The sequence below is a fragment of the Amblyomma maculatum genome, chromosome 1 (assembly GCF_055883805.1).
Source record: "Amblyomma maculatum isolate TAMU_Amacu chromosome 1, ASM5588380v1, whole genome shotgun sequence".
Lineage (NCBI taxonomy): Eukaryota > Metazoa > Arthropoda > Arachnida > Ixodida > Ixodidae > Amblyomma > Amblyomma maculatum.
In genome coordinates this window covers 266653444-266667773 of record NC_139344.1, presented here as the reverse complement: position 1 = coordinate 266667773, position 14330 = coordinate 266653444, and the positions used below count along the sequence as shown (strand labels likewise).

General features: G+C 39.6%; 1 protein-coding gene across 6 annotated transcripts in view; it reads right to left on the bottom strand.

The window, feature by feature from the left end:
• The window catches only part of Mms19 (MMS19 nucleotide excision repair protein), a 57317-nt gene that overhangs the window by 27936 nt on the left and 15051 nt on the right, over positions 1-14330 (bottom strand). For all 6 annotated transcript variants that reach the window (XM_084591153.1, XM_084591156.1, XM_084591157.1 and 3 more), the window contains 4 exons: positions 12134-12167; positions 11948-12078; positions 6153-6231; positions 683-890 (listed from right to left, as the gene is read on the bottom strand). In XM_084591153.1, the coding sequence (XP_084447279.1) occupies positions 683-890; positions 6153-6231; positions 11948-12078; positions 12134-12167 (452 nt within the window). The remainder of the gene's footprint in view (positions 1-682; positions 891-6152; positions 6232-11947; positions 12079-12133; positions 12168-14330) is intronic.

Here is a 14330-nt window from a genome sequence, read left to right as displayed (position 1 = left end):
CCAGCGCTGAGACACCACAAAGCTTGACAACCACCACTAACTAGCCCAGCAGCATACCCTACAGGAAAAAACGCAGTTCCCATTTCAGTTTCATCTCATATACAGACAACAATTATTGCAGGTGTTCATCAGATAAAATTACTGTGATGCAAATGGTTTTCAGTAGTTTTTTAAGCCCATTTGATAATTCGAGAGTTCAGTTAATTTGGACATTTTTTCTGCTCCCTTGAAGGCTAAATTAAGGAGAGTTTACTGTATTCAGCAGCAAATGACAGCTTCACTTGCTTTCATGCGGGTCTTTTTTGTACAAAATAACCTGTACATGGAATCCTGAATTTTTCAGCAGGGATACACTTGTGTGCAATTCATTTAATTTTATTTGCAAATGCCTGTAAGCTCGGAAATAAACAAGCCAAGAAATGTTCGCCATTTTTAAATTTTTGCACTGATCAGATATTTGATATTCAAATACATGTTTTCCTACATTCGCATTTGATTTCCATTAGAAAATTTCAATATTCACACACCCCTAATAGATATCCATTAATTTTAGGAACATAATTAAACGGTTAAGTGTCCACAATGTAGCAGAGTGCACAACTTATACAATCACTAGCTATTACTGCGAAAGTTTTTATCTCTATGGCTGTCAGTGAAGTAAGAAATGTTTACAACTTCTTACCGTACTGCAGGAGCATCCACACTTGTTGCCACTTGAATAAGCAACTCCTTTAGGATCCGAATCTGTGAACCTGTTAAGAAGCCCTTAATTGGAAGGACAGTGACCAATCCTGCCAGTGCTCGAAGAGCTAGCTCATTGTCAATGCCAGTCACCAAGGTGCACAACAGGTCAGCCAGCTGGCCAAGCAGTTGATTCAATCCTTGGGTGGCTGCAAAGTTAAAAAAAAAAGGGGGCAAAATATTTGTCTTGCAAGCTAATCTATTTGATGGTGAAAAAGGCATGCCATGAATGCCAAATAAAATATCCAGATTTGTAATATAAGCCACATTCAAACAAAAGCAAGCTTATGTGGCAGCAATTTCTCACACAGAAAGCGTGAGAACACTGATTTAAAATCATTGACAATGTCATAACCACAAAAATTGAATTTGTTTAACACTGTTTACATTTGACTGGATACTCAGGGCATGCAACCCCCTGCAGCACCAGCTGCCAAATAGATGAGATGAGACGAGAGGCATTTCAAGAGTGCCGACACAAGATATAAAACATACCGGTAGAAAATACTGCAGACTGACAGAATATGATGGGTGTTTTCAGATATGAATGGTAATTGAGGTCCCATGACCATTTTTTGTTTTCAAGCATCTCTCATAGCCTCAGTCGCTTTGGGATGTTAAACCCCATAAACCATCAGTGAAATTTTTATATGTGGTGGGCAAATATCTCGACATAAAGGAATGAACCTTAGTTTTGCAAGATACAGTATAGTTTTCTCAGAAAAAAAATTGCTTATCACTAGAGACGAAAATCGCCATTTTTGCTAATTCAAAAAATTTCAAGTTTGGAGCCCTGCTGCGTGTGCACGAAAGTTGTTGTGCATTATATTTGCTCAATAAATCTATGCAACATTTACTTTTCAAGAGTTCTTAAGTCATGTTTTAGTTACAGGGGTTGTTTTAGCATTATATTCTTTAAAATTATGAAATAAATATAAAACTGAGGGCTTTTCCTGAAAATTCTCAGCATGCAGCCCTAAATTCTGGCACAAGGCAATAAGGTGTTGCCATTGAAACTTTTCTTCCGCATTATCCAGGCCTTGCTCTTTATTCCGGTAAGAAATTTGTAGCTCTAGAGCATTCATTTCTTTCTCCATATTATTTTGAAAATCGACAAAATTCAAAAATATCAAAAATGGATAACTGATTCGAATTTTAAAAATTTTAATCAAGTCTCCTGAAAACAATCCTGGGTACTTAAAAAATATCAGACACTAAAAAGTATTGCCTTATGTAGAATATAAAAATATAAAACTAAGCACGTTTTTATTCTATAGAATTGCTTAGGGCTTCCCTTTAAGTAGTAGGCATCAGAAATTCAATTTAATATTTGCTGAATTTAGTTACATTTAATCTGATGCAATGTACAAAGCCTTCCCAATGCTTATAAAGTTGTTTTCTGCTTGTTGGCAAAGTTGATGATAGCTTCAAATGGAACAAATATTTCATTTCTTGCAATTTCATGGGGAAACGCAAGTGACAGTTCGAACTTTTCCTTTATCCGCCAATTTTTTTATTGCGAGGTGCTGTAGTATTCAATGCAGTTCTTGATAGTATTATTTCATTTTTCAGTTGTTACAAAAATTAATAATAATAAATTATTGAAGATTTTTCTTATGTGCACTTTAATACAGTCATAAGCAAAACGCTCTGCAGCATGATAGTTTTGATAGAATTGATACTTTTTCATGGAAGCAGCACGAGTGAGCTGAAATGCTTTGCAGGTTAAGTTTCGCTCCATATTGACTCGCATTTTCTATGGGCTAGACAGCTCTGTCGAGAAGAATGCTAGCCATTTCGGCTCATTGGTGCTGCTGCCATAAAGAAATACATAAGTCCACCAAAGCTATCATGCTGCAAAGCATTTTGCTTATACTTGAGTGCACATTTAAAAAAAGATCGTCTTCAAAAATTTATTATCATGTTTTTTCATAACCAAAAAAATAATTAAATACTACAACTACCACTACCAATACCACTGCACCTCATAATAAAAAAAAAAATAACAGGATGTGTTTTCCCATGAAATTGCAAGTCGTGGCAAATCTTTTCCATTTGAAACTATCATCCACTCTGCCAACAAGAAGAAAACGACTTTATAAGCACTGAGCAGGCTTTGATGTCGCATCTGACAATATGCAACTAAATTCAGCAAATATTAAATCAAATTTCTGATGCCTACTCCTTAAACGGAAGCCCTAAGCAATAGTATAGAATAAAAACATGCGCTCAGTTCTATATTGATTTTTATATTTTTATTCTATATAATTCAATACTTTTTTTAGTGTCTGGTATTTATGAAGACCTGAGGATTGTTTTTAGGAGCTTTAAAATATCGAAGATAGTGTTTTAAAATTCGAATCAATGTTGTCCATTTTCTTGCATTTTTGAACATTGGCCAATTCTGAAGTAATGCGGAGAAAGAATAGACAGCTCCAGAGCTACAAATATTTGCAGGAATAAAGAACAAGGCCAGCATAATACCGAGAAAAAGTTCCAACAGCAACAACTTACTAGATTGTGCCAGAATGTAGGGCTGCATACTGATGATTTTCAGGAGGACTAGCTCTCAGTTTTACATCTATATTTATAATCTTAAACAACATAATTCAGCAGCTATTTAGTCCCTAACATTTTGGAGTTACTCAGGATTGTTGAGGGAGATTTTAATAAAAATCGAAGATGATGTTCTTTTCTAAATTGGAATCAAACTTGTCCCTCTTTGCTATTTTCAAACTGTGGCCGATTATGATGCATTTTAAAGAAAACACATAGCGGTCTAGAGCTCCAAATTTTGCCTGACATTAAGAACATAACCTACATAATAAAGAAGAAAAAGTTTTAGTGACAACGTAAAGCATCGTGCCAGAATGTAGTGTTGAAAATGGGCTTTTTCGCAGTGCTTCGCTCCTGGAGCAATGTTTGTAATTTTTTACTAAAACAACTCTCAAAGTAAAAAATGTTTTGAAGAGCTCTGCTAAAAGTAAATGTCGCAGAGGTTTATTGAGTACAAAATAATGTATGACAAAATTTTAGTGCGCAAGCAGCCAGGCTTCAAACGTGCAACTTTTTGAAATGGCAAAAACTGTTTTCCACCCCTAGTGATATACAACTTCTTTCTGAGAAAACTATGCCATAGTATCTTGCAAAACTAAGGTTCATTCCTTTGCATCAAGACATTTTCCCACAACATATAAAAATTTAATTGAAAACAAAAAATGGCCATGATACCTTGATTAGCTTTCTTACCTGAACACATCCCTATGTTGTTTTTTCAGTATGTTCTTGGCCACTCTGAAATTAAGCTGCATACAGTCATACAGTAGAATCTCATTGATTCAGCGTTCAAGAAACATGAAAAACATAATCACTGTATCCGAAAGTTCAAATTATCGAATAGCCTTAATAAACTCTGTGGCTTATGCTTGTGTATATATTTGAGATAAAAATTAATTGACAGTGACGATTTTTCGCGGTTTCGTCAAGTGCTTTGTTTTTCCAACATTGGTGCACTTTCCAACATGCCCAACATCCCTGAGCTCATGGTAAGGGATGTTTAAAAAATTGCTCCAAAATCATGTGCCTTCACGGCCCTTTTCACAATGGGATGCAGTACACAAACGGCCCCATCGCATTTTGGATATGCTTCACCACACAGATGGTGAAGCATTCGCAACGGTTCAGCATACTTGAAGAGCGGAGGAAGCACGTGGATGCAAGAGAAAAAATATGAGTAGACGTTAGAACAGCGAAATACCATCACAAAATAAAACTAAAGGACCAGTATCTGAACTGGTGCGACTGGGCAATGTGCACACCCGATAGCAGCGGCATAGTGGTGTAAACTCAAGAAAAGCGAAAGTAGAAATTAATACCTTCGTGTGGGCGAGTCAGTGAGGTGTCATGCAGAGCAGGAGCGCAAGAAAAAAGGACACAAGGAACACATTGAAAAACAGGACTAGCGCTAGTCCTGTTTTTCAGTGTGTTCCTTGTGTCCTTGTTTCTTGCGCTCCTGCTCTGCACGAAAGCAGATGTATGCCACTTGGAATATTTATGCATATGTTCAGTGATGGGGTATTTCCAATCATAGTCATGCCCAGAATCGCATGCATGCCTGAGGTACACGTGCACCACTGTACCATGCAATTCAGGTTTGAGGAATTCTATAGGAACGACTGCTGGCTTCATGGGTCATACCTCGATGTGACCCCCCGTCCAAATTAACTGGTGCGAGCCCGCCAATGTCCGAATTAATGAGCTTCCATCACCACAGACTTATATGTGCATTGGCTGAGACCGCTCTGCTAGTTCAAATTATTTGTATTTCTAAATTAATCCAGGAGTTGAATTAACAAGATTTTACTGTATCTACATACAAACAGTTTGTAATACAAGCTCATAAAAACAAAATCTGTAATGTGGCAAAGGTTTCTTCAGTGGTGCTTTAAAACACCAGTCTTTCTACTGAGATAGTTAAAATCCTACTGCAATCATGAATATCTTTCACATTTTGCAGTGCAGTGCTCAAGCAAAATGCTTGCTTTAGTGCACAATCTGGGAAATGCCAGCCAGTGCCAAATGTCGCATCAATATTACACAAAAACTTCTTACTGTCAATGCTATTCACATATTTATCAGCCTTAAACAATTCAAAATATTCTGATACTGTCAATTATCCCTCCACGTAAATTCTATTGAATAATGACCATGGTGCTAATGATGCATTTTTTTTTAGATTGTGAAAGAGAAGAGACAAACGCAACCATAAGCACTCTCATATATGCGTAATAACAGCAGAATGACACATGCTGTCATCACCTCAGCTCATCAGCTGCAATCTATAGCAGGCTTGTTGTATTTAAGCAAAAGCATGTTTCCTTTATGAGCCAGAACAACATAGGGCTCGAAGTTTATTCAGATTTTCAGTCTTGTCAGAATGGCAATGGATAGCATTGGGTCTGCTGGTAAGACATTAGTATTTACTTAAACAGGGCAAACTCTGTTCCCCCTTTGATGAGCTGTATTCAATTATAGTTTCCCTGGATATGTAGGTATGTTATTTGTATGATCCAGGCAGATGCCAAATGGGTGGCTTTGTTTCGAACATGGTGCATTGTATCCTCAACTAGGAGCCTTGAAAACAGCAATATTTTTTATGATTCAATGCAAAAGCTCATGGAAAGTACAAATCAAATACTAAACATATTAAAGGAAGCTTTGAAAAGGCCTTCTAGACCCCAGTAGCCAAAAGAAGACTGTCACCCACCATATTTTTTTCCTAAATGCCCTCTTCACAATGTTCTCTATGCAGTCACTTAAAACTTAGTGTTTTATCTTGTACACATGCACTTGTCATACAGAGCTGAAAAGTGCACCGAGCCAAAATGACTATTGGAAGTGCTACCACTCACCCTCTTCATGCTTGCAAAGGCTAGCATACAACGACAAGACATTGGTAGTGCTTTCCAGCACTAGCGCTGGTCTCAGGCCCTGTAAAATATTACATGTTCACTAAACATCAGACAGCCATAAAAAATTATTGACTCAGTATATGCTTTAGAGCCTGATAATAATTGGTTATGCATGCTGCTGTCATAAGAAAGGAAGGCACCTAAATGTGCACTGGACAGCCACTTTCAAAAGCACTGAATTTCCATGTTATGGATGACTAAGCTGCAATTAGGCATGGTAGTGTGCAGCCATGGCAGCTTGCCATTTTCATGCTTTTTTTCTCAATGGGGGTAACCAGTGGCTTGGAAGGACATTTTGGACCAAATTAACAAAACAAAACCTGCCAGGCATTCGATAGATCTTTTTTTGCTCGAAAAATGCCTGCACCTAACCTTTCAGCGATTTTAAACATCATTACATACCATAAGCAAGCACTGATGTACACATATAAAGCAAATAACAGCACATCTCAACTACCATGAAAGAGATCAAAAGAAATCCGTTGCACCTTACAACTTTGTATCAGGGACGTTGTTGAGAGCAATCTGCTAATTATTTACCTCACAATTCACTCAGCACAAGCAAGGCCAACATCTGCCAACCACCTTCACTTCTATCTCCATCACTACTCATAAGAAGACATTGCAGTACCCTTCCAAGACTGTATGTACAGGAATAGAACTATTTGTTCAAACTCAGAACATTAATTCAACAGCCCCAATGACGAAGGGGACAGGTAATTAGCCTGAATATCTTTCCTGTATTAATCACAGGCGTCTGCAAACATAAGAAATCTCAAATATGAATTTAAAATACTAGAATTTAGAGTTAAAATTAGACTTGAAAAGTCTGTCTCATATAAATTTCGAATATTTAAAAGGACAGGAATTTTCAAGATAAATGAAATACCCAGAAATGCATTCTAAAGAATTAGCTTTTTTAACAGGCAAAGCTTCACGAGGCTCACCGACAGTCACACAGCAACATGGCCGCACCACGCACTGTCCTGTTTGCCATGCAGTGAGGTTTAACCCTTTTGGGCCCTGCCACACAATCATGTATAATTGATCGTTTTGCAGGTGCTGCTGAAATCAAATTTCTTAGCATTGCAGCATGTAGCTTGTTCTAGGAGGTAGCTTGGAACTGTAAATTTCAGTTTCTGTGTAGCTCACTTTCTTTTTTGTCATGCAGTAACTTAGCAGGCAGAATTATTCGAAGCGCAGTAGTCTCAAATGTAAAAAAAAATGGCGTCGAGCTTGCATAAGGACATGCTAAGAATTCGGGGTCAGTCGAGTGGTTCTGCTGCTTCTACTGTGAATTTTTTTTTAAGAAAGCAATAGCTAAGAGTCCAAAGATGACTTAATGAGCTCCACCTTCAGCTTTGATGATCATCACCCTGGAACTCAAACTAATGGTCCAAGGCAAGCATACTTTCTATTTCACCTCACTGTTCAGTATTTACATGTGCTCACTAGGTGTCCTCGCTTTTTTATCTTTATTCGCTAGCATTTCAACACCAGTAAAGCTCCGGCACGTGTGGCGGCTCCTCCAGAACATCAACCAAATGCAAAGTCCGTTTAGCTACATTGAGCTGGGTTTGATCATACAGCTTTCAGAGGAGAGCTGCTTGAAAACATTAGAGAAGAAATTCACACTCTGGTGCCCTCTGCAAAACATGCAGACCATAAACTACGAAAAACTACAAGCTGTGCTATGAGCAGAAGGCCAAGCTGAAAATGAACGTTTTTAGCACTTCAGCAATGCTGTTAACGGCATGCCTTCGAAATGGACTTCAGCACATAACATATTAGTTCCTCGGTAATGTGGATTCACTGCAATTTGTCACGTGTAGTTGGAAGAATGGGTACGCCAGATTCGGAACCACCACCGCAGGAAGTGAATAGTGATTGCTGCTTCCGAACAGTACTACAAGAAGAAATCTACAGTAAGCTGCACCAAATTTTTACAACTAAAAAAAAAAAAAAAAGAAAGTTTAACATATATTTTACATTCTGAATTATTCTTACTGCACTGTTTGTGTTTGAAATTTGTTTCTTTTTTACTTTTCTAGATGTTTTTCAACAAGTTTACAGGGAGAAATTTTTTCCTCTTGTGTCATGTATAAAGTTAAACACAAATTTTCATATGTATTTGAAAGACCATCTGAATAGCTGCATATTAATACAGATTACTGTAGAATTGTGCAAATATTTCATTTAATACATAAATTTTTCCAAAACCCTTTAGAGTCACTTGTTTTATTTTAATGTTCTGAAAGAGTTAACACTGAAAAAATAAACTTACACATATGCAAGGCATAGTTTCAAAAGTAAGAAAAGAGGCATGATAACACCTCTTGTAGAAATTCTTTTATTATCATTTTTTATATTTATACTCATGCTTTTTCAAAAAGTACATTTTTCCTCCAAAAGTTCGCACTGGAAGTTTTTTTTTTTTTTTTTCTTTTTTTTTCCTTTTTCTTTCTTTTCTTTTTTTTTTTCATTTTAAGCATATTGCCTGAAGGAATAATACTTACATGTATGAAAGAGCACTTAGATAGTTACATTTTGGTACATGTTACACCACAGTTGTTTAAATACTGCATTTATGATAAAGATTTCTGAGACACCTTTTGAAATCGCCTGCATTTTCACTGTCCAGAAAGGGTCAATACCCAAAGTAAAACACCACCATATGCAAGGAGAGAAGCGTAATAGTTAAATGTGTATAATTCAATATCATACTTGCTTTTGTTTAAAAGCACTAAATAGTGTTATTAGCATATTTCTATTGTGATAAACAGCAGGTTTGTTGGTTGGTTGGTTTGTGGGGTTTAACGTCCCAAAGCAACTTAGGCTATGAGAGACGCCGTAGTGGAGGACTCCGGAAATTTCGACCACCTGGGGTTCTTTAACGTGCACTGACATCGCACAGCACACGGACGCCACTCCGTTTCGCCTCCATCGAAATGTGGGTGAGAGCAGCAGCTCTTAGCTGGATAGCAATGCTACTAGGTTAATAATGGCACATGTTTATCCAGTTTGACTATATAATATTTGCAGTGAATTTTAGGTCCTGGGCTAAATGTGAATTCTCAAACCTTCTTGCAGTTCTCTGATGCAAAATTCCCTCACTGGCCCAAGACAGACCTGCAGTAGGACTCATGCGTCAGTACCTATCAGATTCCTAACAGACTGATAGGAGTGTGTAATTTCTGAGCTGTTGCATAAATTTGTACGGATAGCAGCAACATGTCCACTTTGCTCTTACATGGCACCTAACGATGTGATCGCTGCGTGCAAACACTGCGAGGCAAAGAACTCAAAGTGCTGAAACTGACAGAGAATGTCATGAGCCAGCATGAAATATTCGGATCAGATGATAGAGTTTTTAGTTTTGTTTCGTAGGAGGCAGACAAGCAAACAAAAGCACATTGAAACTTCAAAAAAAAGAACAGTTACTAGGCAAGTGTGCCATATGCATACACATAAACACTGCCTGCTAGAGACAAGAGCACACGTCCACACTGAGGGCTTGCCGCCGCATCACAATGTGATGACTCTGCTCAACCTCCTGGTCAATATCAACCTTTCAGAATATCCCCATGAAAACCCCATGCAAACATATACAGTCGATACCACGTATATCGATCTGAAGATTTGGTTTGGTTCGGGGTTTAACGTCCCAAATAAACTCAGGCTATAAGAGATGCCGTAGTGGAGGGCTCTGGAAATTTCGACTACCTAGGGTTCTTTAGCGTGCACTGACATTGTACAGTACACGGGCGCCTTGTTTTTTGCTTCTATCAAAAAGCAGCTGCCGAGGCCGGGATTCGATCCCACATCCTTGGGCTCAGTAGTTGAGCGCCCTAACCACTGCACCACCATGACGGGGCCGATCTAAAGGGGATCAAAATAGTTCGATAACAGATATATAAAGCATGCCAACAGAACAGCTCCTCTCGAACCCAGAAGCACGAATATGGTGTACCCTCAGTAGCAGCACACTACCTGTAACAATGCTCTGCTTGCCAGCATGCTGGCAGTGCACCACTCACCTAGGGTGTAACGACCCAAAAACATATGCACAAGCAGCAGCACGCTGAGCGTCACATCGCGCCGCATACCAAAAACAGGGGCGCACCACTACATGCCACTCAGCGGGCGCAAGCACATGGTACAAATATTTGGTAAGGTCATATCAGGCCGTCGGAGCTCACGCTGGTCACACCTCATTTCTCAAGCCGCCTGGCGCAAGTGTTGATGGGGTTAAGGTTCACATCGAAGCTGCTGAGAACAGTGCTATGAGAAAAGCCATTGCTGAACAAAAGAGGTATTATTCTGTTACTGGCACACTATAAACGCAATATAACTCAATTAAAATCAGGATACAGTTGATCTCTGCGCCACGTCGAACAGCGAAACAGGCCACGTAAAAGCCGCCGCAAAGCCTTTGGTCACCAAGGCTGGCTACACCGCACGGCAACCAGTGCACCGAACTCTGGTTTTCCCGCATTACAGCAGTGTCTCACTGAAAATCAGTATGACACACTGAAGACCACTTACATTCGGACCGTATATCCACTTCATCACATGGTTTTACAGCGTTAGCGCTTCCAGCAGGTGCCCAAGGCTGCGCAGGCGACATGGCTTCGAACACAAAAAGTGATTGGGGTGCCATTAGGAGAAGCGCTCCTTGCAGGGTCACGGCGCTCAGTTCGATATATTGAATGTGCTGCTCAAAGGGAGTTCGATAAACACAAACAACTCTGCTATACTTTTGCATGAGATATTCAAGGCGATATACTGAGAGTTCGATATACCTGGATTCGATACAAACCAGTGGTGTTAGCGTTTATCAAACTCCATTGAGTGGATCATCTGACACATCGAACTGCGCATCATGCCCCTGCAAGAGGCGCTTCTCCTAATGGCTCTCCCACAATCGCTCTTCGGCGTTTTCGCGCATGGGGCTGGGTCAGCTGCGATGACTCAGGCGTTTTGTAGCAGCGGTGTAAAAGCACGTGGTCAAGTGTGCCTGAAAGCGGTTTTCGGTCTAAGGCGCTCGTTTTCAACGTGACACCGCTATTATGTGGGAAAACTGGCGTATGGTGTACCGGGTGTTACGTGGTGAAGCCAGTTGAGCAGCCTGAAGGCTTGCAGCAGCTTTCGCATGGCCCGTTTCAATGCTGAAAGTGACACAGAACTCAGATGTACTCCGATGTTAGTTACAGATATCATTGAGTTAACAGTGTTCTGGCAACAGAATTAGGCTTCTTATACTCTGCAGTGCCTTCTCCAAAAGCACTGTCCGCTGCAGCTTTGATGCAAAGCGAGCTGGGCATAGCGACACCTAGCAAGCTGTGTGCTGCCAGCAGACAGTAAGTCACTGCAAGAGATGCGCTGTCAGCATGCCTGAAGCATATTTACACATCTGGGTTACATAAATTAATCTCTTGGCATGTTTTGTGTATCAAATTATATTTACACCAAACTATTTTGCATTTACCTCAGAGTTTGATGTATCCAGTATCAAATGTATATTAAAATAGTGCTAAACTCAAAGTGCTTAGTACTGCTTCACCATTAGAACATACATTTCAAGAAGACATGCTTTATAGTTTTATGTTCTATGTGTGAAAACTGCCTAAAACTTTACAAGACCTGAAATTTTACAACTCAATGTCACTCCCTCTAGCACCAAATATTGTCTACCACCACACACAATACTTTTGGTCTCTTTCATTGATACTCACTTCGTCTTTGGCGAGGAGCTGAAGAATATTGGGCAGTGCTTCTACAAGGGCGACAGAACAGGCTTCTGCCGAGGCCCGTGCAAAAGCCTCCAGCACCTTGCCCATGCCTGGGGCTTCACCTCGTTGTAAGTCTGCACAGAAGCATGGGCCTTTACCAATCATTCAGAGAGCAGAGATAAAACTTACCCTTCCAAACAACCTTGAAAAGTGCTGTCAATGCCTGCAAGAAAATATATGAAAATTCTCATGACAATGATTGTCCTTTGTTTCTCGAGCACCCACAATTTTGGCCAAGTATGAGCTGATTACTAAGGAGAAGTAAACACAAAGCTAAACTGGCATCAAATTACACTGCCATATTGCTACAAAAGAGGAAGTATTATCTTTGCTTGTTATTTCACAGCATAAAGGGAACATGAAATGCTGTTTACTAAAATTAGAAAACACGCACAAACAATTGGCATTCCAAAAGTCCTCTTCACAACGCAAAAAGTTTTAAGCTAGCTTCACTAACACCGAAGGCATCAGTAATCACAAATGATACTTCCCCCTATCTTCTTTGCCCCTCAACCTGGTGTATGCTGGCACACAACAAAAAAATAAAGAAAAAAATCACATCAGCACCCCACCGTGCCCCTGTCCTGCCTGTATCAGTTGGAAGCACCCAATGAGAGGGCACAACCAGAAAGCTTGGCTGATGTCAATGGGAAAAGGAGAGTACGAACTCACAGTAAGGTGTCGCCCTATACAGTTGAGAAAGGTCACCAAGAGCACTTTTCAAAAATTATTTCTATATTATAGGGTCCATGCAGGCCTTTCAAATTCGACTCGAATACTCACAACGACCACCACTACAGATCTGTTGCATTAGAATATTACCATAAATACCATTTTAAAGCCCTTTTAAGCTTATTTTTTACAACAGTAGCCTGGTCATATTTAGAGGTAACATATGAGGAACCTTGGGTACAAAAGGTTAAAATAAGCAATTAAAAAGACGACTGTTTGTGATAAGAGCCCAGATTTTTTCATGTTCCATATTATTAATGTGATGAGCATGCTGAAAACACATGTCCCTACTTAAGAACATTGTACATTAAATTTTAATGTGCCCCTGCAAATAAATCTGCCCCTGGTGCTTTTGCTAAAGCCTCTGTCAAGTTATTAATGAAGTCATGATGATTGAAAAACATTACTCATAGGAGGAAAAGGAACAAAAGTGCTAGATGGCCCATGATCGTAACTAAGCCACTGTCGCATAAGAGTACGAAAGAGAACTAAATAAGGGTAGAGGGGGAGCCTCAGTTCGCAAGCCAACGTTTCAACAAGGGGACTTGTTTTCGTCTGGGCAGTACTATAGTCACTGGCGGGGGTTCAAATATGCTTTCGCTTCCGAAGTAGAAAAGCTGGGGTGGAGGAGACAAAAGTAGGCACTGGAGTGAAAAAACATTCTTTCAGTATGTATTTCTCAGCCCGGAACCGGTAATCCCGTGGCCTGAAAAAGAAAGTAAAAAGCGGCGGCAGCAGGAAAAACTACAATGCGGGGTTGGATGATGAGTCAGCACCTAAAGCAGGTTCGATGCTGAGACACCTTTCTTTAAAGGGGACAGGCATTCCAAAGAGCCCTGATATAGAATGAGTTGCAAGGGAACAGTTATCAAAAGTTTTCTGCAGAGGGGAGAAGGACAAAGAAACAGAATAATAACAGATCAAGTGAACCACAAGTGCCAGGTCCTGAAGGAGAGGGTTCAAAAGCCAACCAAAGTAGGATGTGATAAAGGAAAACATGCTTGGAAACACATGTGCAGCTTATGCTACTGCGGAGGGATAGTGTACATGTGCAGTGAACAAGGTTTGGTTTCCCGACTAGTTATGATGCAGAGGGAATATATTTAAGGGATTCTAATGTTCCTTTCGAGATATTTATTCCTGCTGGTTCCAATGTCCTAAATTTATGGATTAGATATGCCTCTCTATATTTTCTGTCTCTTGAAGATTTAAAGTCTGACCGGAGAATAAATAATTTAATTTCTTCAAACTCATGGCCTTTCTGATTGAAATGCTGGGAAACTGTTTTCAGGAGATTTTTGACTGTCTGCCTGATGGCCATTTAGCCTTATGTTCACTGATTGCCTTGTCTCTCCGATGTACTATTTATGAAAGCAGGAGCATTCTAGAAGATGGATAAATTTTGAAGATGTGCTATTAAAGCCTGATTTTATGTGAAAAGTGAAACTGCTTGCAGTACTTTTAACCATGATGTCTTTTTGTAAATGATTGCACATCTTGCATCTGGGCTGAGAGCAAGGATGTGGTTGTGTTGGATGCTTTTTTGTCGAGTTCAGAATGTACTAGAATATCCCTGAGATTTGTGTTATGCTTG